This window comes from Podarcis raffonei, chromosome 7 (genome assembly GCF_027172205.1).
Source record: "Podarcis raffonei isolate rPodRaf1 chromosome 7, rPodRaf1.pri, whole genome shotgun sequence".
NCBI lineage: Eukaryota > Metazoa > Chordata > Lepidosauria > Squamata > Lacertidae > Podarcis > Podarcis raffonei.
In genome coordinates this window covers 53,233,731-53,259,828 of record NC_070608.1, presented here as the reverse complement: position 1 = coordinate 53,259,828, position 26,098 = coordinate 53,233,731, and the positions used below count along the sequence as shown (strand labels likewise).

General features: G+C 42.8%; 1 protein-coding gene across 3 annotated transcripts in view; it reads left to right on the top strand.

Annotated features, from left to right (window-relative positions):
• Positions 1-7,114: 7,114 nt before the first annotated feature.
• The window catches only part of RTTN (rotatin), a 94,859-nt gene continuing 75,875 nt past the window's right edge, over positions 7,115-26,098 (top strand). For all 3 annotated transcript variants that reach the window (XM_053396623.1, XM_053396621.1, XM_053396620.1), the window contains exons 1-13: positions 7,115-7,375; positions 10,010-10,197; positions 11,043-11,238; positions 11,548-11,634; positions 13,543-13,633; positions 13,975-14,089; positions 14,209-14,359; positions 16,014-16,179; positions 17,400-17,575; positions 18,684-18,799; positions 19,642-19,812; positions 22,704-22,916; positions 25,363-25,475. In XM_053396623.1, coding sequence (XP_053252598.1) covers positions 7,267-7,375; positions 10,010-10,197; positions 11,043-11,238; positions 11,548-11,634; positions 13,543-13,633; positions 13,975-14,089; positions 14,209-14,359; positions 16,014-16,179; positions 17,400-17,575; positions 18,684-18,799; positions 19,642-19,812; positions 22,704-22,916; positions 25,363-25,475 — 1,892 coding nt within the window. In that variant the 5' untranslated portion in view covers positions 7,115-7,266. The remainder of the gene's footprint in view (positions 7,376-10,009; positions 10,198-11,042; positions 11,239-11,547; positions 11,635-13,542; positions 13,634-13,974; positions 14,090-14,208; positions 14,360-16,013; positions 16,180-17,399; positions 17,576-18,683; positions 18,800-19,641; positions 19,813-22,703; positions 22,917-25,362; positions 25,476-26,098) is intronic.

Below are 26,098 nucleotides of genomic sequence, written 5' to 3'. Positions count from 1 at the left end.
CAAGTTTGTGTTGTATGACCAGGGAGTTTCATGTCACATCTATCTATCTATCTATCTATCTATCTATCTATCTATCTATCATCTATCTAGTCTTTCCTGTTTTGGCCTGCAGGGGCAAGTTGGGTATTTTGCATAAGAGAGCAAGCAATTGTGATAATTTTGTTGGTCCACTGTAATTGAGTTTTGGGGGAAATGATTCCTCGAATAAACAAAGAAATAAAGCACAAGCTGTTCTTTTTGTAGCAGCCATTTAGCTGCAGTCTCAGTTTATGTGTAGATCTTTTGTTTCTGGTTCTGGGAATAGCATATGGGCAATTCCTCTTACCCTTAGAGGTCAGATTCCATTATATGTGAGTGCCACATTACAAATTAACAAACAATGCCACTTGTGAGCGTTCACTACTCTTCTTTGTTAGTCATGCAGTGCATTTGCAGTGATGCTATTTCAGTTCTCTGGGATGATTGTTGTTTTGGCATGAACAATGGGAATGAGAGTCCGCAGCAGTTACTATAACATGTAAACAAAACTAAACAATTTACCAAGATTGTTACATAGTGAAACTGTGGATTGCAGGGCTGGCCCACCCTTGAGGCAAGGTGAGGCAACTGCCTCAGATGGCAGGTTTCACTGGGGCAGCAAATCCCAATGTCAGTGTTTCTTCCCTCTTGTTCCTGATGTACGTAGGTCTTTCCTCACTCCTTCTTCCCTGGCAGGGAATGGGAAGTGCCATTTTGGGATCTTAGGTACAAAAATGCCTTGGGCTGGCCCTGGTGTGTTTTATCAAATGCTGTGTAAGCAGAATTCCACTCATGCAACAGGACTTTCCCATCTTCTCTCACCTCACACCCAAAAAAATCTGCCCCAGAGGATCCTTCCACCCTCTGGAGTGTTCATGGAGCACTGCAAAGGAGAGGAGGGGTGAATTTCATTGCATAAGCAATGAAAGTGTGAGTGGAGCTGCAGTGTTGTATACAACCCACTATTTATTTGTCATGCTATGTCACGTTAAGACACTGAAACCAAGCTTTGAAGGTACAAGTCCTCACATTGTTTGAAGGTTCACAAATACAGTAAGACCATGTCCCCGGGACATAACCCCCTTGTAAGCTGTGGGTTCACTGTATGCCAATTTATTTATTTATTGCAAGAGTTTGTCCACACTTAACAAAGAGCCACACCCACAGCACTCCACAGTGTAGCCAATAAGACTCCACGGGATGTGGAATCCTCATGAATAATTGCAGGAGGTAGATGCTTGTGTGTTTCTTCATCTGTGAGGTTTTGTTAATTTGGGCTGCTCCATGTGTAGCACCCAGTTTCCCCATCCCAAAGGTAATCCAAACGGTCAGCCTAATATACTAAGATGCATATATCCCCAGCCATGAATAGCTTTGAGTCAATCCAGCACATCTAATTAAGTCTAGCATCTAACTGGTAGCTACTGCCACAAACTCTAGACAATTAATTCAGAAAGTGATTCTTAGTTGAGGGATAAACCGGAGGAGGGTGGAATCTCAAGAAAATATTAAGAACAAGCAAGATAAGAAGTCTGTTTAAATCCCATTGAAGTTGATAATATTTAATGCAGCCTGTGTGCAGGACTGCATCCAAAGTGTCTTAAGCCACTTTTTAACTAGGCCTAGAGCTGTATAGCATATGTCAATATTGAACTAAGCCACATACTGCAGACCACAAATGGTTAAAGTGGCAGATACTATTATATTACCATCATAAGCCTCTGCATCTTGACTTACCTTGTCTTTTATAGCAGTAATTTTGGCAGTCAACTATAATTTGCAGATTATAAAACAACAATAAAAACCAGCTCGTCTGTGATAATTAGGGAAAGGAATTGCAGGACTCGTGCTGTCTTATGGCTCCAGCATTCTCTGTTGGATCTGGCTTCCAACCATGGGTCTGGGTGAATCATCATCTGACTGGCAGCTGACAAACAGAGCATTGCTTTAAGAACATGTGATTACAGTGCTCCTAATAAAATAGCCATTACTCACAAAGAAGTACAAAGGGGCTGTGACGGTTTCTGTTCTATCTTCTAGTACAAATGTCCATTGCAGCTTCTGTTTTCGCTACAGGGCAGTAAATTCATGTCAACAAATACTCAGCCCCTACTATCTAAAATCTGCACTACATTAATATGTTAGTATTTCCACTCTCTTTGCATGGATGTGGTGTACGTTCCCATATTCAACTGCTATAATAGTTTTGAAAGTAAAGACTGAAACCCTAGTTGGCACAGGAAAAGGGAACGACTTTCTATTACAGTAACACTGAACTGATTTCATCATAACATCACTACTATTCCTTTGTATTCTTTTATCCAGAAACTGAACTGTGTTTTCTAAAACTTTTATTTAATTGTCCACAATCCAGACAGTGGTCCAGTTCATAACGCTAAGCCAACCCATGGTTTAGCACCAATGAGCAAATGTGTGGACCCCTGGGCAGATTGTAGCTGTTTTGTTTCTCCAGACACTGCTGCTGTCACACTGTTGTGAGCTAAGCCATGATTTGACTCGGCATTGTGTCTAAATCTGGGGGTTGTGGTTAATCTGCCCCAGGCAAACCACAAGTGGTGGTGAGCCACAGAACAAACTTCGCTACAGCTCGGGGCTTGTCTGGAACAAGGTAAACCACAAGCCTGGAATCGGAGGCAACACTAAGTCAAACCATGGCTTAGCTCACAGCAGCAAGACTGGAGAAGGACCAAAATGGCCAGAGTCTTCTCTCCAGGAACCTGCATGTTTGTACATTTGAGGTAAGCAGTGGTTCGACTTACTGCTACAAGCAAACCAGGTCAGCCCAGATACTTTAATTTTTACACCCTTTGCACACCATACACACTTTTGAAATCCACTTTGTATTCAAAAGTAGTTTGGCATGCAGCATAAAGGGAGTGCTAAAAAAGGTACCCCTGCCCGTACAGACCAGTCGTGTCCGACTCTAGGGTTGTGCACCCATCTCACTTAAGAGGCCGGGGGCCAGCGCTGTCCGGAGACACTTCCGGGTCACGTGGCCAGCGTGACGAAGCTGCTCTGGCGAGCCAGCACCAGCGCAGCACACGGAAACGCGCTTACCTTCCCGCTAGAAAGCGGTACCTATTTATCTACTTGCACTTAGGGGTGCTTTCGAACTGCTAGGTGGGCAGGAGCTGGGACCGAAAGACGGGAGCTCGCCCCGCCGCAGGGATTCGAACCGCTGACCATGCGATCGGCAAGCCCTAGGTGCTGAGGTTTTACCCACAGCGCCACCCGCGTCCACAAGGGAGTGCTACTGTTCAATAAACATACCAAAAACCATATTGACCATACAGAAATAAACATTTCTTTGGACCCTGGCTATTATTTATAGAAAACAAGGACTCAAAGGAGAGATGATTGTTCAAGATTACAAATACAGTGCTTTTTTTCCAAAAAAAATATTTTTAGGGGTACTCTCATTTTCCTACTCATATTGAAATACTGCCCCTCAATGAGGCCAAACATAGATTTACAAAATGTTTAGGGGTATGTGTACCCCTGTGCCCCGCCCCAGAAAAAAGCACTGCATTCATTGCACAATTCTAGGCATGTCTACTCTAATAATTCTCACTGAGTACAGTGGGTCCTAACTCCAAGGTAAGTTGGTGTAGGCTTGCAGCCTCACTCTGAAAGGGCATTGCACACAACAAGCTCATCAAAATGAAGAAAGTCAGAAACAAGGGAAAAGAAGTGAAGAAGCATACCCGTGCAAGGGGGGGGGAGAGAAATGAGAGGAACAATGACCTTTATTACAATTTGCCCCTTATTACAATGTTATGAGATAGTTTGGATATTCTTTTCTCTTGCTTTATTTAATGGTGCTTCTTAGTTCCTTCTAAAAGGAAATGTCTGCTCCTGATATTCTGAACAACTTTCTCAAACAGTCTATTAGGGCCTTTTCATACATAAGGCTAAAGAAGCCTACTTTAACAGTGGCTGGAATGCAAGTTGAAACCTACATTGGTCAGAATCCTCACTGTCATTACAAATGCCTCTCTTCTACTATTTATCCTGTATAATAATGAAAGGCGTAAAAACTATTTACACATCTTCTGTGGAAATACCAAGGGTGCTGTTCAGAAGAAAGCTGGCCCAGAATCTGAGGTCACAAAATACAATAAACTTAATAAATAAATAAATCTTCAAATCATAGAAATGTAAAGTTGGAAGGGATCCCGTGGGTCATTTAGTACAACACCCTGCAATGCAGGAATCTCAGCCAAAGCATGCAGGCAAGATGGCCATCCAACCTTTGCTTAAAAACCTCCCAGGAGAGTCTGTTCCACTGTCAAACAGCTCTTACTGTCAAAACGTTCTTCCTGGTGTTCAGTTGGAAACTCCTTTCTTGTAACTTGAATCCATTTGTTTGGGTCCTAGCCTCCAGAGCAGGAGAAAACAAGCTTGCTCCATCCTCTATGTGACAGCATTTTAGATATGGCTATCATATCTCCTCTGTCTTCTCTTTTCCAGGCTAAGCATACCCAGCTCCTTAAACCATTTGTTAGAAGGCTTGGTTTCCACACCATTTATCATCTTAGTAGCCCTCCTCTGCACATATTCCAGCTTGTCAGTATCCTTCTTAAATTTTGGTGTCCAGAACTGGACAATGGTCTGACCAAGGCAGAACAGAGCGGGTCTATTACTTCCCTGCTTTTGTTGATGCAGCCTAGAATAGCATTTGCTTTTTTCATTGCTGCTGCATCACACTGTTGACTCATGTTAAGCTTGTGGTCTATAAAGAGCCCTAGAATAGATTTAGGTCAGGCTTACTTATCAGTAGTTACCTGGGTTTTCTCTCCCCCCCCCATGAAGATTGGGACATTTGTCCAGCTCCAGTCTGCTGGGACCTCACCTGTTCTCCAAGTACCTCAGGTTAAAGTAGCTTCAAGTTGAGCATTTTCGGGTTGCACTCTACAGCGACCCGGAAGTAACGGAACGCGTTACTTTCGGGTTTTGCCGCTCGCGCATGCGCAGACGCTCAAAATGACGTCTCACGCATGCACAGAAGCAGCGAGTCGTGACCAGCGCACGTGCATATACGCATTGTGTTTGCATCCAGAGGTACCACTGTATTCTCAAAGATTATAGACAGAGGCTCTCATGTTACACCTGCAAGCTCCTTTAGTACCCTTGAGTGCAGCTTGTCAGGCCCTGGAAATATAAATTCATTTAAGGTAGCTAGGTGTTTCCTTACCATCACTTTTCCTATCTTGAGCGGCAGTTCCCTCCTTGCATATTTTATTCTGTTATCATCAGGTAGGGCACTGCTTTCCTTTTGGGTGAAGACAGAGGCCCAAAAGCATTTCTCAATCTTCTCCATGCAAGGGACTTACTACTTGTTCTTCCTCTTTCTTCTAACATAGCCAAATAAACCTTTTTTATTATTATTCAAAACCACACAGAAGTCTTGGACATTGGGGTAACAATCATACAGAAGATCATTACAACAGCCTTAGCATTTGCTAACTTGTTTCTGGCCATGTGATATCATATCAGACCACAATGTTGTTCCAGTTCAGTAACCTCTTTCCCATGAATCAGGAACAGCTGCTTCCAGCAAGAACCAGATGTTTCAATCTGCGGTGTTTTCTATCTCTGTGTGTGGTGGGGTAGTGTTTCTGTTTGTTACTATGTTACATATTTTTGTGTTTTTTATATTGTAAACTGCACTGTTATCCTTGGATTGAGGACGATATGAAAAATTAATTAAATAAATAATAACAGTGATGAATATATTGTCTATTAATTGCTGCTTCCTGTAACTTTTCCATTCCCTGCGAGAAGTGGCTTTTCCACAGGTCAGCAGATTGTGGTTGTATATTTGTCTGTAACTTGAAGCTTTGGGCTGTAAAACAGAACAGAATCGTAGAGTTGGGAGGGACCCTGAGGATCATCTAGTCCAACCCCCTGCAATGCAGGAATATGCAGCTGCAACCTTTGTGTTAACAGCACCATTCTCTAACCAACTAAGCTATCCAGCTGCACATGGAATATCTGGTTCAATGACATGACTACATGCAGTCAGTCAGCTTTTTAAGCAAGCCACACACACCAAACGGACCAGAGAGAGTTGAGTTACCCCAGACAGCTGACTATACAGTATAGTGCAGGGCAAAATGGTAGCAAGTAGACAGCAGTGTAAAATGCAGAGCCATTTGCGGAGGTTGCATGTGCAATCTAAACACACAGCACAGTCCTAGCTGTGCCTACTCAGAAGTGAATTTATAGGAGGTAGCATTAGTATCAATTTGCAATGGGGTGGAAGGTTCGCAGGCTGTGAAGGACTTGCTCACAAATTTATTGACAACTGCACAGATTATGATAGCTAGGAAGCGGAAGGGGGCAAGCAGAATATAAAACGGAAGAATGGTATAAAAAGGTGTGGAATAAAGCTATTAATGATAAATTAGCATGTGCCATTAAGGTAAGACGGGGGATACGCAAGAGAAATGATTTTAAGCAGATATGGAAGGTGTTTGTAGAATTTGCGCTGTTAGAACGGAAAGGGGTCAAACCATCACAAGAGGTGTTGAAATTTTGGGAGGTTGGATAGTTACAATGGAATGGTCTCGATCGTGGGGTGCACAGCACATTCTTATTTATTTATTATTATTGGCTTGTCAGATTGACTGATTAAAAAGTGAATTCACAACTCCCAAGTAAGCGGAGTTAGGAGCGTGGCCTTAGTAAGAGCAGTGAATCGACTCTTTACTTTTAATATGTCTACACTTCGTGACTTTTGCGCCGAAGTCCCACTGGACTCAGCAGGACTGGCGTCTAAATAAACACACATGCAGTCGCGCTTTCAGGGGACGGGAAGGCAGCAGCAGCCTCTGGAAGCTAAGCGCAGCTTCCTCTCCGCCCCGGAGCTACGCGCGGGAGAAGAGGCGGGACTCGGACACAGCCACCGCTCAAGCAACGGCAGCGGGCGAGCAAACGAGCGAGCAGACTGAGCGGCTTGTTTCCCAGGCAACGGCAAACCCTCACCATCCGGAAGCCTCGGCTCAAGGCTCGCGAGAACGCAAACCTGGCCGACGAAAGAAATCTCCACTTCCGCCACCCCCGCACGCCGTTGAGGGAACGGGAGACGGAGAAAGGACTACAGCTCCCAGGGGCTCCTTTCGGGCAACCGTTCTCGCCGCTTGCTCTCGCGAGATGGCCCGCCGCCGCTCCGTTCCCCAACCCCGCCTCTCGCAAGTTCGCGCTCGCTTGCGGCGCGGTGGTTGAATGTGGGGCCGCCCAGGGAAGGCGGTGGCGGCGATGGCAGCGCGTTCCGCCGCCGCCGCGTCGTCTCCTCCGACGGAGCTGTCCTTGTCGCCCTTCGTCCGGAAGCTCCGTAAGTGGTGGAAGCCCCCTTCCCTTTCTGGCTAGCGGAGACAAGCGCCCTGGAGCCGCCGCAGCCGCTGCTTCCAGGGGCGCCGGGATAAGCGGCAGAGGGAAACTTTCCTCCAGAGCGCAGCTGCTGTTTTCCGTGCTCAATGCGCGCAGGGCTTGCAGTCCGAGTCTGCCTTCCTGCGCGCGCTCCTTAGAGAGTGAATCTCTCTCTCTCTCTCTAAATATACATACATACATACATACATACATACATACACACACGGAATTCACTCTCTAAGGAGCGAATATTAGAATTGTAGAGTTGGAAGGAATCCCGAGGGTCGTCTAGTCCAGCCCCTTGCAATGCAGGAATCTCAACTAAAGCATCCCTGGCAGGTGGCCATCCAAACTCTGCTTTAAAACCTCCCAAGGAAGAAGAGTCCACAACCCCTTGTGGGGAGGCTGTTCCACTTTCTGGTGACTTGAATCAGTTGCTTCTGGTCCTACCCTGCGGAGCAGGAGAAAAGAAGCTTGCTCCAAACTTCGTGTGACAGCCTTTTAGATACTTGCAGATAGCTATCGCATCTCCACTTTTCCAAGCTAAACATACCCAGCTCCTTCAAGCGACCCTTGATCCTCTCGCTTGTCCTCCTCTGCACACGTTCCAGCTGTTCAATATCCTCCTTAAATTGTAGAGCCCAGAACTGGACACAGTTCTCCAGTGGGGTCGAAACCCTCTCCAAAGTTGTTGAGCCCCCTTGCAGTGCCTAGCTATGCTATGCAGTTCTCCCTGTGTGTGGTCTGTCCAAAGTAGAATACAGTGGTACTACTTGATTGGGATACTATACATCTGCTGATGTAGCTTATAATAGCATTAGGGGTTTTTTGCTGCTGCATCACACTGCTAACTCATGTGAAGCTTGTGGTCTACCAAGACCCTTAGATCCTTTTCACATGTGCTGCTGGCAAGCCAGGTGTCCCTCATCTTTATATTTGTGCAGCTGGTTATTCCTGCCTAAATGCAGAGCCTGACATTTGTCCCTATTGAAAATCCTTTTGTTAGTTTTGGCCCAGTTCTCCAATCTGTTAAGGTCTTCTTGAATCCCAATTATGTCTTCTGTGGCTACCCCTCCCAGTTTGGTGTCATCTGTAAATTTGATGAGCGTATTTTCTGTGCTGTTCATTTAAATGAATACTTACTAGCTTTCTCTTCTTGCCTCATCCCCATGCGATGACTTGAGTTAAATCAAATTGTGTACAGGAGTTTGCACAGCGTGATGCAGTGAGCAAAAGATCATTACATAACTGTGCTTATTGAGTTGTGTTTGAAAACAAACCTAACAACAGCAACAACAATTTTATTATTTTTATCCCATCCCAGCGACTCTGATTAGGGAATACCCAGCTCGATCCTGCGTCTCGTTAGGCATTTTTACCATTGAAGTAAATAGGGCACTGTAGGAAGTGTGTTTAGTTTTATAATCAAAGTCTTCACGAGGGTCATAGTGTGGGGAGTGCCAGGAGGGCTGGGGCAAACCAGGCACCCCCAGTGTGGCCTGATGCTCCTCTCTGCCCACCAATGGCTGCATTGGCCAGCTGGGCTCCTCTCTGCATGGCTGTGCAGGTGGTTCAGCATGCCCTGCTTTGCTTTGGTGGAGGTGGGGTCACTTCAGCAGAGAGGGCTAGGCTGATGCCCGCTGCCCAGAGTGCGCCCACCCCAGTGGCCTACAACTGACACTATGCTGCTGGTCTTCACCTATAGTTTTACCATCTAAAAGTTTTCTGAATTAGATCCATGATGCTTATATATTCCAGTTTGATGCAGCGTTAGGCATATGTAAACCTATTGGTTTTATTTTTTTGTTTTGTTAAAAGATTAGTTTCTGAGTGGCAGCTTTTAAGGTCAAATCAAGTTGCTGTTGCTCATGAAGAAAGATAAAAAATGGTTTATGGGGTGGGGGGGTGGGAAGGGGGAAACAGTATGTGAGTGACAGAGGTATGGAAAGGAAGAGCAGATATGTACCGTATTTTTCGCTCTATAAGACGCACCAGACCACAAGACGCACCTAGTTTTTGGAGGAGGAAAACAAGAAAAAAAACATTCTGAATCTCAAAAGCCAGAACAGCAAGCAGTGAAAGCAGCAATCCCTCTTGCTGTTCTGGCTTCTGGGATAGCTGCGCAGCCTGCATTCGCTCCATAAGACACACACACATTTCCCCTTACTATTTAGGAGGGAAAAAGTGAGTCTTATAGAGCAAAAAATACGGTATGTCTTGTGGTCCGGAGCAGAGGATCAACTGAAATTTTCCATGTAGTACCATTACCAAATATTTTTGCCTCTCTTGATTTATTTGTTTAAAGGTTTAAAGTCTTAGAATCATAGAATTGTAGAGTTGGAAGTAATCCCAAGGGTCTTGCCCCATGCACTGCAGGAACCACAACTAAAGAATCCCTGACAAATGACCATCTAACCTCTGCTTTAAAACCTCCCATGAAGGAGAGGAGAGTCCACCACCTTCTTAACACGTATTGGGAGTAAAGACTTGGGAAGCTGGTTTCTGAACTGAACTTACTGGGAATAACCAGTGCATCTGATTTAAAGTATCAGCTGAACTTCTGAAACTTCTTCCATTTTCATTTCATTTTTATGAACAGGTCATCAGCTGGCTGAAATTAGAGAACGTGCTCTTAGAAATATTTTGTGTAAATTGGATCACAACTTGGTTACATATGATGACTTGGTTCAAGAAAAACTCCTGTTTCTCAGTCTTCTGGAGTGGTTCAACTTTCCTGTAGTACCAATGAAAGAAGAGGTTCTGAATTTAGTGAGCAACCTGGTGAAGGTACAGTTATCTGTTTTGTTATATGTTCCTGAAAACAGCAAACCATCTACAGTCCATATCCATGCTGAAAAGTACTTACATGTTACCCCATTTAATGTAATGCTGCTTTGGCATTAAAAGAACATTGGAAAGCAAAATGATATGCCATGATGTATTTCTTTTGAAAGGTGACTTGAATGAGATACTCAGTACATGGTTATCTTCTAAATACAGCTCCTTCTGAGATCCTCTGCTATGCATATGAAGCTAAATGATTTTTGCACACCACCCCAATCTCTGAGCAATGCAAGATTCCAGGGGTTAAAGGCCCTTACCCAGTGTTTGTGTTTCCTTTGGAATGAGGAACAGCAGAGACTGCGGTGTCTTTATGATATATGATTTATTTACACATATATACGCTCCAAGAGGTTCTTGCTTCTCCCATAGCTATAGCCTTGGATTCCAACAGAAATCAAGCGTGGCTCTGTCTTTCAGCTGCCCACCCTACACACTTGCTTCTACCTTCTAGCTCACATACACAACTCAACTCTCAACTCTGGCCTTTGTCTTTCTACCTACCAGTGATTTAAGGGTGTGGCACCCACCCATTTGCTCTCTAACATGGAACCGTTTGCTTTGTTAGCTTAACAACCCGTACCTAGGCTATCACCTCACCAGCAAGCTAGCCTGGCCATTCCAGAATTTTGAATCCATCCTGGGTCCAGGAGTTAGAAGCATATGAAACTAATTATCTTTTGTATGCTGCCTTGGATGGGCTTTTTCCTGCAAGCCACATTTGAATAAATAAAAGCTTGGAGAATTTGCCATTTCGTTTTTTTAACTTCATATCATCTTTCTAATTTTAGCACCCGTCTGCTGTGGAACAATTGGTTGGGATTGGGGCAGTGGAGTTTTTCACTCAACTTCGTCCAAATGTGGATCCAAACCTACAGGCTGTGATTGATGGGATTTTGGATGGGCTATTTGTGTTGCCTTCAGAAATCTCTGCTGATTATCAGGAAGTGTCTTATCAAACGCCCTTGCCAGCAGTGACTAATATAGGTAAGTTACACCTTTATACACAGCATTTTTATTTTGATTTTGCAAAGTGTGGGCCTTGTATTGAAAATATCAAGATATTTAGCCCAGATGCTAAACCTTTGTTAATGGTATCTGTGTTTGTGACTTCAGTGATTTTCAGAGAGAGAATTGGTGATTTGAAAGTATAAATCTTCAAAAATGAAAATACTGGAAGGAAACAGATCTACTTTTAAAAAGGAAAAATGACTGTATATGATTCATAGAGTTAAAAAAAATGAAGCTATTTAATACAGTTAATGCTGCTACTTACTATGGTTTTATATTTTAAAGTATTGTCAGAAGAAGCTAATGCTGGATACTTTGATCAAGGGGGAAATAATTTGCAAGAGATGGGAATACCACCAAAACAGCTATCTGGTAGGTAACTTTATAAAAATTAAGTAAACATGTGTTGGACAGTTTTCTAGATTTGTTAGTGTGGTTGAACACCATTGAGAAGGAATGAAGTTTCAGCCTTGTTTAAAGATTCTTCCTTTTTTGTTTTACTGGTGTTTTTTAAATAGATAAACCCACCTGTATTGTGGTTATGGTGGAGGAAGCCTTGGACACCAGTTAGATGAGCTGATATATCATGGAATGTTCATGAACATTCAGAGCAATTGGGGGAACAAAGGTTTCAGTTGGGTGAAGGAAGGGGAAAATACGTATTTATTTTTTAAGACTTTTAATGTTTTTTTCAGCAGGCTCCCAGAGCACCTTATAGAGCCATTAAAAAAAAAAAAAGTTCTGTCCTTTGCTTCCAATCTAAAAGACAAAACACTCAAGAAAAGTAGATTGGAATTCAGGAGAAAATAAGGAAATTTGGGTGCAAGGATTTCTCATGTCCATACTAATAGCATAGCTGTTGCCAGGTGACAATTGATAAAAGGAAGGAACCTGATTCCTTGGCAAATTGTCAGTCTGGCTATGATGAAAACCTCACATCGAGGGGAAAGACAGGCCTAGCCTTGCTGTGCAGCAGGATGAAGATAGGGAAAAGCTCCTTAATGTAGGAGAGCTTAAGGGAGAGGATCCCAGAGCCAATGTGACTGAAAGAAAGGTACAGACTAGGCAATGGCAGGGGCGTAGGAAGGGGAGTGCGGGGGGTGCAGTCCAACCCGGGTGTCATCCCTGAGGGGGTGACAAAATGGCACATCGCGGGGGCGGCACGTACTGCAGGGCCTGGTCTGCAGCATGCCCAAGCCACGCGTCTCTTCTGGGAGTGACGTAGTGGCTTGGGGCCCTGCACTGCCCGAAATGGCAGAGTGCAGCTTCCGCCTGCCAGGCGGACCCCGTGGGCAGCTCGCCATGCCGCCCCCATGGGCGGATCTCTGTGGCGCCCCCATGCGCGGATCGCTGCGCTGCCCCCATGGGCAGCTCGCACCGCCCCTGCTACTTTGGGTGCCAGAAGAAGAGTTTGGATTTGATATCCCGCTTTATCACTACCCGAAGGAGTCTCAAAGCGGCTAACATTCTCCTTTCCCTTCCTCCCCCACAACAAACACTCTGTGAGGTGAGTGGGGCTGAGAGACTTCAGAGAAGTGTGACTAGCCCAAGATCTGCATGTGGAGGAGTGGAGACGCGAACCCAGTTCCTCAGATTGCGAGTCTATCACTCTTAACCACTACACCACACTGGCCAGGGCAGCTAGCTATGCCCCTGGGCAACGGATTGAGAATCAGGTGTATAAGAAAAGATAGATGGCATGGGGCGGGGCGGGGGGAGGCAGAAAAACTAACACCCGAGAAAGAGTTAATCCAGGAGGAGGGGATCTTCAACAATTGAACTTATTAACAACTTAGAAGTAAGTTTTATACCAGTGTTGGAATTTTATGCAAGCAGAAGGAAGTGCTTGGATACTAGCCCTAATTGGCAGGTGGAACTAATAGCTACAGTATTCTTTTCCCCCCAAAATATAACCGTGGATCAAAATGGTTTCGTCGAAAATGTACCAGTTTGTCTTTTCTGATAGGCTTCTGTTAATAATCTTTTAGATTGCATCCTTAGCTTCCCCCATCTGGTTTACATTTAGAAAATGGCTCCAGGGCGAAGCAAAACAAACAGTACTCTAGCTCATATTTCTTACCATTTAAGCCTTTGAAAATTAGCGTTGGACATTGTAGGTTTCAAACAATGAAAAAGGTATATTGGGATGGGGAAATGAGATAAGACCCATCCCTATAGGAGTGCTTATCACTTTCTACAATGGAATGACTGAATGATACCTGTTTGCTCTGTGTTTCAGTATATGGCACACAGTAAAAATAGCCTTTCTTCCATCCTCAGTGAAACACGGCGTGAAATCCTTGAAATTTTCTACATTTCCATGGTTATCCCTGACCACAACAGATAGACATGTTCTTTCATCAATGGAAAGGTATGTGAAATTAATTGTAGCTTTGTTGTGTTCTGTGAAAGGGAATAAAAGTTGCTACGTTTCTTCTTTAAAGTGCAAGTTCTATAAGAACTGTGGCAGTTTTCTTTTGTTCTGGAGCAATGCACGGAATTATTAATGAAAGCGCTACCTCTTTGCCTCCTCTCCTCCCTGCCCACCCACCCAGCGTGTGTGTGTTGTTTTAAAAAATAAGTTTCCTTGAGCCTTGGTGATAGGGTGGAATATGATCAGATATAAAATTATTCCACTGATGGAGTATAAAGAGTTGATTACTATAGCTTTGCAAAGCAAGTTCCTAGTAAAAGTTCAAATGTACTTCACAGCTCTCTGAGAAGCAAAAATCACAGTTTAATTTGGAATACCTGTGAGCTTCTACAAGATGTCATCATGCAAGACTTTCCTGCTGAGATATTTCTTCAGAGACCAATGATTGTTCAGGTTAGAAATGCTTTTAACTAAAATATTTCATTTAGAAGTGTTAGCGGTTTTTGGTTTGCCTTGCTTGCATATATGTTTAGGCCTAAGTTCTAATAATGGATGACTTTCATTTACCTCAGAGTCTTCTGTCACTAACAACACTGGCTTTCGGAAGAGATGGACAACACCGTTTAGCCTTACAAGCTGTCTTATGTCTGCAGCAATTATGTACCTTCTTAAGAAACAGACTGAACTTCCATAGAGATCCAAGTTTTGTCTCAAGTGAAACTGGTTTGTATCTTTCTCCCCCCCCACCCTCTCTCTTTCATTTCATTGATGAATTGCTTCCCATAAAGTTTCCTGAAACAATTGAATACTAAACAAATCAACAATAAAAACACATATTAAAAGAATGCCAACTTCAGCACAGTTCAGCACAGATTCAGACTGGACTAAAAATCCCTACTTGGTCGGAAAAGGATAGGCAACAAAAAGATATAGCTAAATCAGGATAAATTGACTCTTGATTAGACATTGGCCAAATACTTTGTTTCTCTCTCCCCCTCTATCCATTAAATAATTTATAGTTATAGTAAAAATTGTATATATAATTCCATTCTTGTTTGTTTGTTTGCATTTTTAACCCCATACTTCCTCCAAATGTATCATACGATACATCTCATAAAGCAGTTAAGTTACCATTAGATGCCACTCAGGTTTCTTCTACCACAATGTTGCACACTTCTTTTGTGTGTGTGTTATTGTTTTCATGTTTTTATCTTCCAAGTATTGAGAGACATAGTGGAATACATTTCTGACTTATATCATTGTAACAATAAATCAGATGTGGTGGTGGTGAGAAAACATGGCAATAAACAAGTTGAGATATCAGATGATTCCATTATCTTACGCTGTCCCAAACAATATATGTAGATGAGTGTTTACTGGTATCCAACTATACCAATCTATAACATGCTTCATTTATCTGTTTGCTGGAGACTGCTATTCAGTCCACATTGCTAATACCAGGTAGGGTGAACATAAGGAAGAGAAAACACAGGTGGTCAGGATTTAGACTTGCCTTGCATATTTTATTATTATTTATTAAATTTATATTCCTCCCTTCATCTGAGGATCACAGGGTGGTTACAGTATAAAAATACAAAAATACAAAACGTAATAACAAACAAAACCATAACCCCTCTCCGATATTATTTATGCTTCCTGCAGCTAGGAAGCCTGTTCCTCCTTAGATATTTTTCATATTTACCTGAGTTTTGTTTGAAACAACAGTGTGTTTTCTGGGAATCAAAGTATTTACTGACAGGTAGTTGGTAAGAGATTCAGACTCCCAAGAGATAGTGTATCCAAATAATGTTGATACACAGTTGCACTGGCACAAAGATGCAACAGAGAATAGAGAGTTGTTGAGGCAAATAGTGCAAAGATAATTAGTTTGGTTCTGCTTGCCTCACATAGGATGTTAATATATCTGTTGATGTGTAAATTGGCAGATCCACAGCTCAAGCTATTGCATGATTTTGCCTCCTGTCTCTGCCTTACAAGTTTTTAGGTTCACTAAGTAAGCTTGAATATAGAAGGAATGCATCTGAAGACAAATATTTGATCAAAGTTCACAGCATAATTCATTAAAGCAAGTCTTTTTACAAGTTTTTTTAAAAAACATTTCCATTGCTTAAAAAAATATATAGTGGAAGGAAACCTACCAAAATAAGAATTATTCTAGATAATTTTTTAGTAGCAAAAATAGCAGTCTTTCCAGTGTTGGTCTGAAGTGCATTCTGAATGTTGACCTAAATCCTGGCTTATATTCAATTGTATTCTACTGGATAGAAAACATTGTAAATTTCTTGAAGTGTTGTCCATCTTATTTGTTACGTGCTTGCTGCACACAAAAGCCTGATTGTCATTAATGTCATATAAGGTACCATTTCCCAGAATTCCTCAGTGTCTTATGGCCACGATGCTAGAAGATCCGTTCATTCTCAGAATGCATCCCCTGGAAGTAGTAGTCCTCGACCTTCCGTGATAGGACGTACAGGTCAGCGTCCCAGAGGTGATGGTCAAGACTGGGATGCAGTATCTTCAAGGTTGGCCAGTAACATTTTTGTTGTATACCATATCCTTGTTATCCTATTTCAGTCGGTAGCCTTTGTTTGTTTCAAATTAAAGATTGGAGCTTCTGTACTTTAAATGTGTGTTACTGTGTTATAGAACGAAGCTTGAAACTTTAAAATCTATTATTCCTGTCTAGAAATCTTTACAAATGTCAGACAGCACTGTAAGTATTGACCATGACTTCCTGTATGTGACAGCAGTGCGTAGGCAAAGGGGTGCAGATATAGAGCCGTCTTCTTAGAACTGATTGAGAAAACCACATGTTAAGATCCCCATACATGCAGGGTTAACGCAATAATAGGTTGAGGGTCATGCATGCTGAATGAACCACATAATTCAGTTCATTTCTTTTTGCTTACTGTTATTGTGAATGAATGAATGCCAACTGGCATGGGCTTCCCAGAGCAGCTGGAGTCTTGTAACTGATAGCTGCTAATTCACCTGGAGGGTGCTCAGTGCTCCTGTGTGAAGCAGGTCTTCATCAAGAACGAAAATAACTGCAGAGCTAATAAGCAGGTAGAAGAAAACGTGTCTCTTTTCAGAGACTTGATGACTGGCTCGTTAATCACTACCCTTAGTCAAGAAGCAACGCAACTCTGAATGTCCCAAATTACCTTGGCAGACAGCATGCAAAATGTAGTATTTGGAATTGCAGTGTTTCTTTTTAAATATGAAGAATAAATATTCACTGTACTCCTGTTCCAAAAAAGTAATACACACCAGGCTCTGTAAACCAGCAAAGAGATGCAGTGCCATCTTGTTAAAAAAAGGTAAAGGGACATAGCCTTGTGATTGTACCTTCGACTTCTTGTATTCAACCTCTTCTATCTGAAGGCTGCAGTATTGTGATAGCTTGGCCTAGTTTTCTGGTAATTTCCACCCAATTTATGCAGTGATTATAGAAGCAACGTGGGCAAGGTTTTTCACCAAAAGTTGGAGAAGCTGAGTAAAAGCAACACTCTGCCTATGTCATGCATCACAGTGGTGCATTGAGAAGACTACACCATTGCTATGTTGGGTTTGAGGTGTGGATTGAGAAGGTAGAAGAAAGTGCCACCAGACATCTAAAAGTGGTCCTCCAGTTACAGCATTTGCCATGCAACACTTCCTATGCAGTTTGCTTTTTGCTACTTGCAAATAGTAGGATAATTTGTATTGTGTATCAATAAGGTTGTTTGTTTGCTTTTTGCAGTGGAAGCAGTTCTCATGCTAATGCGAATTCAAGAGTTCACTCACCTTTGGATATGGGCCATATTGACCTGCCAGAACTGGAGAATGAGGATACTTTAGAGTTACAGTTCCAACAGCTTAGCCTTCCTCAGTTCTGTGTAGCCGTTTTGGAATATGCTGTGCCTCTTCTAAGAACGGGTAATTCTTTTTAAAAAAGGAATTATGGGCTTATAATAGGCCAGGTATTCTATAGCTGAAGTTTCTATTCATTCAAATTGTTAAGATATATATATATATATATGCACATATAATTTTTATACATGAAACGAGGATACTCGGCAGAAGGCTTTTGAACATATTTACCTGCTGTGAATCTCTGTGCATTCTGTGGGCTCTTGCTAGGAATCTGAGCAACTTAGATTTTATTAATGTGTCCAGCAGCCATCATGAAAGCAAACTTCTTTTGAAATCAGTTTCTGTGTTTGCTACCGACCTCACCTCTGCTTTACACTCATTTTATAGCTTTGACCATCTAGTTGAGTGATCTTTCCACTATAACCAAATAAATGCCAGACAAGAGCGAGTGACTTCACCAAGGTCACTAAGTGAATTTGCTAAGCAAGTAGCAGGAAAAGTTTTCAGCAGGGAACAAAAGGTTGAAACAGGAGGTGCCTGCTGTAACTCTATTGGCAGAGTATTCCATAAGACTGGGTCGATGACACTAAATGGTGTATTTCGGGCTGATGTCAAATGACCTTTCCCAACTTGGGGGGACAACCAACCTCTGGTGGATGGTCACAATGATCAAGCTGTGATATAAGGGTTTAGGTGGTGCTTAAGGTACCTTAGACCTAAGTTGTTCAGGGCTTTGTAGATTAATATAAGTACCTTGAACCTGGCTCAGTAGATGGGCAACCAAGTGCAGATGTTTTAACAATGATATAGCATGGACTACAAGTGCCAGAAGGCTGAGGAGTGGTACTCTCTCAGTCCAGTGCTGAACATAGCCCTAAAGCTCAGAAGATAATATGGTGCTTCTGATGCCCATCGCACTGAGTTGTTCCAGGAGGACACCATGGTCAATAGTATCAAAACCTGTGGAGAGAGCAAGCAGAAGTAACAGGGTGACGCTCTCCTGTCTCTTGCATTATATAGGCTATCCATCAGGGTTTTCATGGCTAATTCAGTTCTGAAACCGAGTCTTAACCCAGATTGTAGTGGATCTCAATAACCAAATTAATTAATAGAAATTCCTTACTGTAATAGCCTTCTCCGATACCTTACCTTTACCTGTGTAAATTCTCAGGTAGTAAGAAAGTGACCATGCATGTTCTGGAGTGTCTGGCTGAGGACCTGCTGCTTATTTCTGATGCTGTGTCTGAAGATGTTTGGGAAGACAACAGTCTCTTTGGGCTGGAACTTGTGAGTATCTCTGATATCTGTGTCTTGGATTTGTGAGTCTCCCTTTGTAGAAATGGCTTAGAAACCTCCATTTCCTTTATATCGGTTTCTAGTCCATTTTATGTCTAGAATTTAGAATGGGCCGCATATGCATATTTTTTTAAGAAGCTATAACCCCCCCCCATTTTGGCTAGTAATATAATAATTTGACAAATCCTTAGAAGTCCAAAATAGCTGAACATTCTTAAAGAAGAAATTCATCAATTAATCTGTGTAAGAATGCTCTGCTTGAATCAAACATATAAACCTGTTTTTGAGAAGCAGAGAACATAGGGGCTTGCTGGACTTTTATGGAAAGAAGGAATTTTCACAGCGGGGGTGCCACCCCTGAGGGAGCCCTGCTATAGCAGGTCTTACTTTTCCAGAAAAAGTTATGTGGAGGCAGCAGTGACACAAAATTTCAGAACATTTTGAAACCATGCAAGAAAAAATGGAAATTTTGTGGAAAACTGAAGGCAGCAGAAACAGATTTTTTGGGGGGAGGGAGGAGAAGTCCTTGGGGGAGAGTAGACACAGGATTCCTCCCATTCTCCTGCCCCATGAGGTACCACATCCCTTTGTGCAACAGACTTCTCCAATAAATTGTAACATAACTTTATACCGTATTTCTAAAGAGCTATAGGGAACCATCTTACAGCATGAGGACAAGCTGAAAAAGTCTTTAAAAAGATGAGAGCACATGTGTGAAATTCACTGGATGTCGTTTATCTTGTTCTAAGAGTATCTCCTGTAATGACTGAGTACATCCCTGTCATATACTTTTCATAAATATTGAACTTGATGAACTTCCTTTTAATTTGCAGAAGGAAAAACTGCTTGGAGTCCTAGATACCTTGGGTGAAACCATGTCCTACCACAAAAATAATGCAAGTTCAGAGCAGCCTGAGCTTGTGATCATCCACCACAGAATGGCGTATGTTAGTGTTTCACTTTTCACCATTCGACTACTGCATTCACTTATCCCTGTGGAAAAGGTGAGACTCTTCCCTACTTGAAAGACTACTTAAAAAAAAAAAAGCTTACTTGGGTAGAAAGTACTTTTCAAGATTTATATGGTCCTTCAGATTAAATAAAGATCTATTACAAATACACAATACATATTAAGAAAATCAGTAAAATCAGTGCAGAATGTGGTGTAGTTATTCTTTTGAGTGATATGCGCTATAACTTCACTTGTGGCAAAAAATGAAAGCATCTAATTTGAACTTTAATTCCTGCTTTATTCCCTAATGACAAGTGTCCAGTCTGCTACAGTCAGTACCAGACATCTGATAATTTGTAAGTGCGTGTGTGTTTGCCTGTATTTGAAAAAAGTGGAAAATGTGCTCCATAAATATTTCCTTGTAGACAAGATTAATTTTAAAAGGTTAAAATGCATTCCTGGAAGCAGGTGGTTTAAGTTTGATCATATCAATAGGTTAAATTTCATTAGCCATAACCAAATAATATGTTCTCCCTAGTTCCTGAAAGCATTTGGGCAATAATTAGCTGATACTATTGTTTTATGTGTGGTTGGTTTTTTTTGACATGGGATCAGCAGGTGCTTGGTGATTTTATTCAGTACAGAGAGGTGACTCTGAAGAGTTCTGTTTTTTGGGGGGGAAATCCTTATTACATTGGTTAACTATCAAAAGACTGTGCTGTTCATGCAGATTATGCATGCATGAAGCTGGGATAAAACATTAGCACCCCGCTGTGTCTTAAAGTATTTGGTGTTGGAGCATTATAAAGGAACAGTAAATCTTAAAATGTGGATTAGGTGTGCTGTCTGCCATCTGGTGGTTAAAGAAAATAACGTTGCTCAGCCTACATCCAAGTTAATCCAGATGTGCTTTAGGGCTGATGCACACAGTATGTATCCTGCACAGAGAGAATTTTTACGTACTTAAAATAACATGTGAAGCAGGCCTTAGTTCTATTTACACCCATCCTGATGGGGAATGGGGCGGGCCTTCTCTTTTAATTTTGTTGCTTCTTGATAATGGTAAGGGGCAATAAAAGCATAGCTGTAGCTGCAAAAGCACAGGAAAGATGCTGGCTTAACATTGTGTGGATCCAGCTGCTGTAAATTCAGGTGGTGCCTCGAATTACAAACGCCTCAGGTTACAAACGCTTCAGGTTACAAACTCCACTAACCTGGAAGAGTTACCTCGAGTTGAGAACTTTGCCTGAGGATGAGAACGGAAATCGTGTGCTGGCGGCGCAGTGGCAGCAAAAGGCCCCATTAGCGAAAGCACGCCTCTAGTGAAGAACAGTTTCAGGTTAAGAACGGACCTTCGGAATGAATTAAGTTCATAACTAGAGATACCACTGTACTTTCTAAAACAGGTAGCTTGTGCCTGGAGTAGCTAGCCAATGTGGTGCCCTTAGATCTGGTGGACTGCGATTACTGTTGATCCTCAGGGATCATGGGAACTGTAGTCTAGAACATCTGGAAGGCAATGCTACAACATGTATATCGGGGGTTCTGCGATAATTTTTTTTGAAGTCAGAAAGGTCTTGTTCGGAACTATTGTGTGTGCATTCTCTCCTTTTTAGAGGGGAAGTTCAGTACTTAGGATACCATCGCTTAACAGTTCCCGCTACACCAGAATGTGTAGAATCTGATACCCTCAGATTAATGACCTGAAGAGAAGTAATAAAGGAGGTGGAGTAATGCATGCTAGGCCCAGAATTTGAAAAGCCTTAAATTCTTCTCAGAAGCTCACTGATAGTGCCATGTGTTATATTGGTGAACTTCTGTCATTAAGAGATGGGCTGCCAAATTTTGTGCAGTTTCTGTATGGTTTTAGGGGTTGTTCCCTGTGCAGTGCATTTTGAACTCAAAATACACAGCCTTATCTATCGTATTTTTCGCTCTATAGGACACACTTTTTCCCCTTCAAAAATGAAGGGGAAATGTGTGTGCGTCCTGTGGAGCGAAGACGCCATAGCCCGTGACCCTCTCCCGGCTGTGAGAGGTGACACGCGGCTATGGCAGGAGCCTCTTTAGCCGCGTGTCACCTCTCCAGCCGGGAGAACGCGCACAGGGCTAAAGAAGCCCCCCGTGACTCTCTCCCGGCTGGAGAGGTGACGCGCGGCTATGGCAGGAGCCCCTTTAGCCACGCGCCACCTCTCCAGCTGGGAGAGCGCGTGTGGGGCTAAAGAAGCCATAGCCCCGCGACCCTCTCCCAGCTGGAGAGGTGACGTGCGACTATGGCAGCAGCCTCTCCGCTGCGTGCTTTTCCATTGCTCCCTGACCTGTTCTTTGGGGCTGGTGGTGGGCATCCTCCCGCCATCCCCAAAGAGCAGGTCGAAAGGAACCTGAAGCCTGGAGAGCGGGAGGGGTCGGTGCTCACCGACTCCTCTCGCTCTCCAGGCTTCCAAGGTAGCCGCCTGAAGGCGACTGAACGCACCTTAAATGGCACCTTGTTTTAGAGGGGGAAAACAAGAGGGAAAAAATTTCCCCCCTCTCTGCGCAGCGCCTCCTGGGCAGAGAGGGGGAGAATTATTATTTTTTTGTTCTCCCCCCTCTAAAACAAGGTGCATCCTATTGTCCGGTGCGTCCTATGGTGTGAAAAATACGGTAACTCAGAGATTGCAACTGTAACCTCATATAGGATTTTGCCTTGGCCAGTCAATCACTTTTCGGCATTGTTATTTAGCTCAAATTCTATAGGTACCACCTCATGACCACACACATCGCTTTGAATAAAAACGTTAGTTTAGCACACCTGCAGATAAATGTTCTTTTTTTTTTTGAGGGAATTGTTTGTGTTAAAAATTATTTACAAACGGTCAATAAATAACATAATAAAAATAATACCTAATTTTTGTACTTATTTTCAAATAGACGCTTAGTCTGTTCTGTCCTCCCTTTCTTAAGGCTGACCGTGTTTTACCAGAGAGTTTACTAGCGGCTTTATTTGACCTTTCCGTGGACATGCCTTTCTCCTTGGAATATCCAAGTATTCATGACTCTGTCATAGCTTATTTGGAACAAATGAATTCAGAAAACTACAGCATCTATAAACAAGCTGCAGAGGCTGCCTATTCTGTTGAGTGTACCTGTAACTTTATGGCGGAAGTCCACAAGGAGGTAGGAAACATTGAATTCAGTGATCCAAGTGGGGAATTTTATTCCAGTTGATTTTCATATATGTTGTGGTGGTGTCCTTTTAAATAGCTTTTGGATATATATATTTTAAAAAATTGTTTTGATATATGCAAATGTTTTGGCTGTTCTTATATATGCAGTTGCTCTGTGTGTTTTTATTGTATTGTAAATCACCTCAGGATGCGTCATGGGAAGCGACCCGTAAATGAAATAATAATAATAATAATAATAATAATAATAATAATAATTTGTTCTTGACAATTTATATACCACTTAATTATAATACTCTCATAAGCAGTGTATGAGTAGCTCGGTGCAACCCTCCCACCTCACTCCAGTCAAAACTATAAAATCAGAACGTAGGTTTTAAAAGTTTCAGTAGCCACCAGCAGGGAGAGAGCCTGTCTTACCTCAGCTGGAAGGGAGTTACATAAAATTGGGCCCACGGTACTGAATGCCAAGCTCCTGGTGGATACAAGCCATGCATCCGAACCATGGGGAACCACAAATAGTGACTTTCCTTAAGACCTCAGTGATTTGGCAGTGTAAACTGTGTAATGGGGTGACAGCCTTTGTTGAAGAATTATTTCATCAGTGTTCCAGAATAAGGGCAAGGGTGTGAAGGTCTATGTTTTACCATTCTGAGTTCTTTTCATCCTTGGGTAGCGAGGAGTGTGAGAACGTGTCTTTTTGGGAGAGAGAGGACAGCTTGGCCTGACTGGTGCATGGGTAAAAATGTCACCAAGTTGTTTTAATCTTATATATGCTTGTTACATCTCCTGGCAAATAGAAGGGGAAGAAATGGAGGAAGTGAGAGATTTTACTTTCTTAGGCTCCACGATCACTGCAGATGGTGACAGCAGTCACGAAATTAAGAGACGGCTGCTCCTTGGAAGAAAGGCAATGGCAAACCTAGACAGTATCTTAAAAAGCAGAAACATCACCTTGCCAACAAAGGTCCGTATAGTTAAAGCCATGGTTTTCCCAGTAGTGATGTATGGAAGTGAGAGCTGGACCATAAAGAAGGCTGATCGCCAAAGAATTGATGCTTTTGAATTATAGTGCTGGAGGAGACTCTTGAGAGTCCCATGGACTGCAAGAAGATCAAACGTATCCATTCTTCAGGAAATCAACCCTGAGTGCTCACTGGAAGGACAGATCCTGAAGCTGAGACTCTAATACTTTGGCCACCTCATGAGAAGAGAAGACTCCCTGGAAAAGACCCTGATGTTGGGAAAGATGGAGGGCACAAGGAGAAGGGGACGACAGAGGACGAGATGGTTGGACGGTGTTCTTGAAGCTACAAACATGAGTCTGACCAAACTGCAGGAGGCAGTGAAGGACAGAAGTGCCTGGCGTGCTCTGGTCCATGGGGTCACGAAGAGTCAGACACGACTAAACGACTAAACAACAACATCTCAAGAGCTAGCCCTGTTCACAATAGGGTTAGTTTCTAAGATGTAACAAGATAATGACAATAATGGCTATGTCAGTTTGTTGTGTTTTACAGATTATATTATTTACTTGTTGCCCTCGCTATCCAAGGCACTTCCTTGTCTCTACTGTTCCCTCTGTGTGGAAAAATAATCATGTTGCTACTCATGAACAACCTTAGAAGTTCTCTTAGCTGTGTTGACATAAATGATCTTCCCGTAGTGCCACACACCCTGCCATAGAATGAGTTGCACTAAGGTTATTGGAGGTATTTTGAGAGAACCATCTATTGCCCCATGGTATTTCAATAGTGGGACGCGGGTGGCGCTGTGGGTAAAACCTCAGCGCCTAGGACTTGCCAATCGCATGGTCGGCGGTTCGAATCCCCGTGGCGGGGTGCACTCCCGTTGCTCGGTCCCAGCGCCTGCCAACCTAGCAGTTCGAAAGCACCCTCGGGTGCAAGTAGATAAATAGGGACCGCTTACTAGCGGGAAGGTAAACGGTGTTTCCGTGTGTGGCTCTGGCTCGCCAGAGCAGCTTCGTCACGCTGGTCACGTGACCCGGAAGTGTCTGCGGACAGCGCTGGCTCCCGGCCTCTAGAGTGAGATGAGCGCACAACCCTAGAGTCTGTCAAGACTGGCCCGTATGGGCAGGGGTACCTTTACCTTTACCTTTTTTTCAATAGTGCACTCTTCTTGGATTGTACGACTTGGTGAAATCATGCTGCAATGTGGGCAGGCTTAGGCATGTTTGATCTATCCTTGGTCCTACTTGCCAATAAAATTCAGTCTTGTGTTATTTAAGTGTATTACATTGTGGTATTAATGGGTCTGCTGTAGACTGGTTCTGGGTGTACGTGTTGCATCCATTGTAATTAGCAAATGATTACTTGTTTGAAAGATAATGCTTGTTCATTAACCCTTAAGTGATCTGTTTCAGTTTGTTGTTTTTTTAAAAAAATTAAATTCTGTGATTCATATGTACTCTTTCGTAGGGAGAAAATAATGTTCTTGATCTACTGGAGATGGTAGAACAGGCCCTAAAAAGTCTCCCATATCATCAACACTTCCCTCTACTCCAGGAATTCCTCAGCATTTGCTCAGACATGTAAGCATATGGCAACTTAATTTGCAAGAAAGCCCCATGTCATGATGCTGGAGACAAGAGTACAGGGCTATTTTTAAAAGTATGGGGCTATACTTAAATTGTTACGCTGTCTGTCTGTCATAAATTTAGCCAGTAGTAAGTGCTGGCTTACAACACACTCCTATTTGGAAGTAAGATTGCAATCCTGTCCTCTTAGGTAAGTGTGTATAGGATTGCAGTCCTGTCTTATGTAGTGCCATAGATACACAGGATGATTTGCAGGGCAGTACATGTGAAGAAGGAGGCTCCTGCTCAAGAATCCCGCCATCCCTAAGTCCGCCTTAAGAATGTTGGTTAAAGGGCACCCTTTAAGTTGTATAAAGCAGTAGCAGCCTGTATGGTAGGGCAGAGTTGCAGAGCTGTTCTCCCAAAACCGTACCATTGTCCCCATATTCACACAGGAAAGTGCACTGTGGCATATGTTTCTTCAGAAATCAGTCACATCCTCACCATACATTTAAAGTAATGGTTTTACCCAAGGAATCCTGAAAGCTCTACTTTTGTTAAGGGTTGTTGAGGCGGAAAGTTACTAGGAGGCCCCTCACAGCATTACAGTTCCCAGAGCCCTTAGAAATGACAGTTCT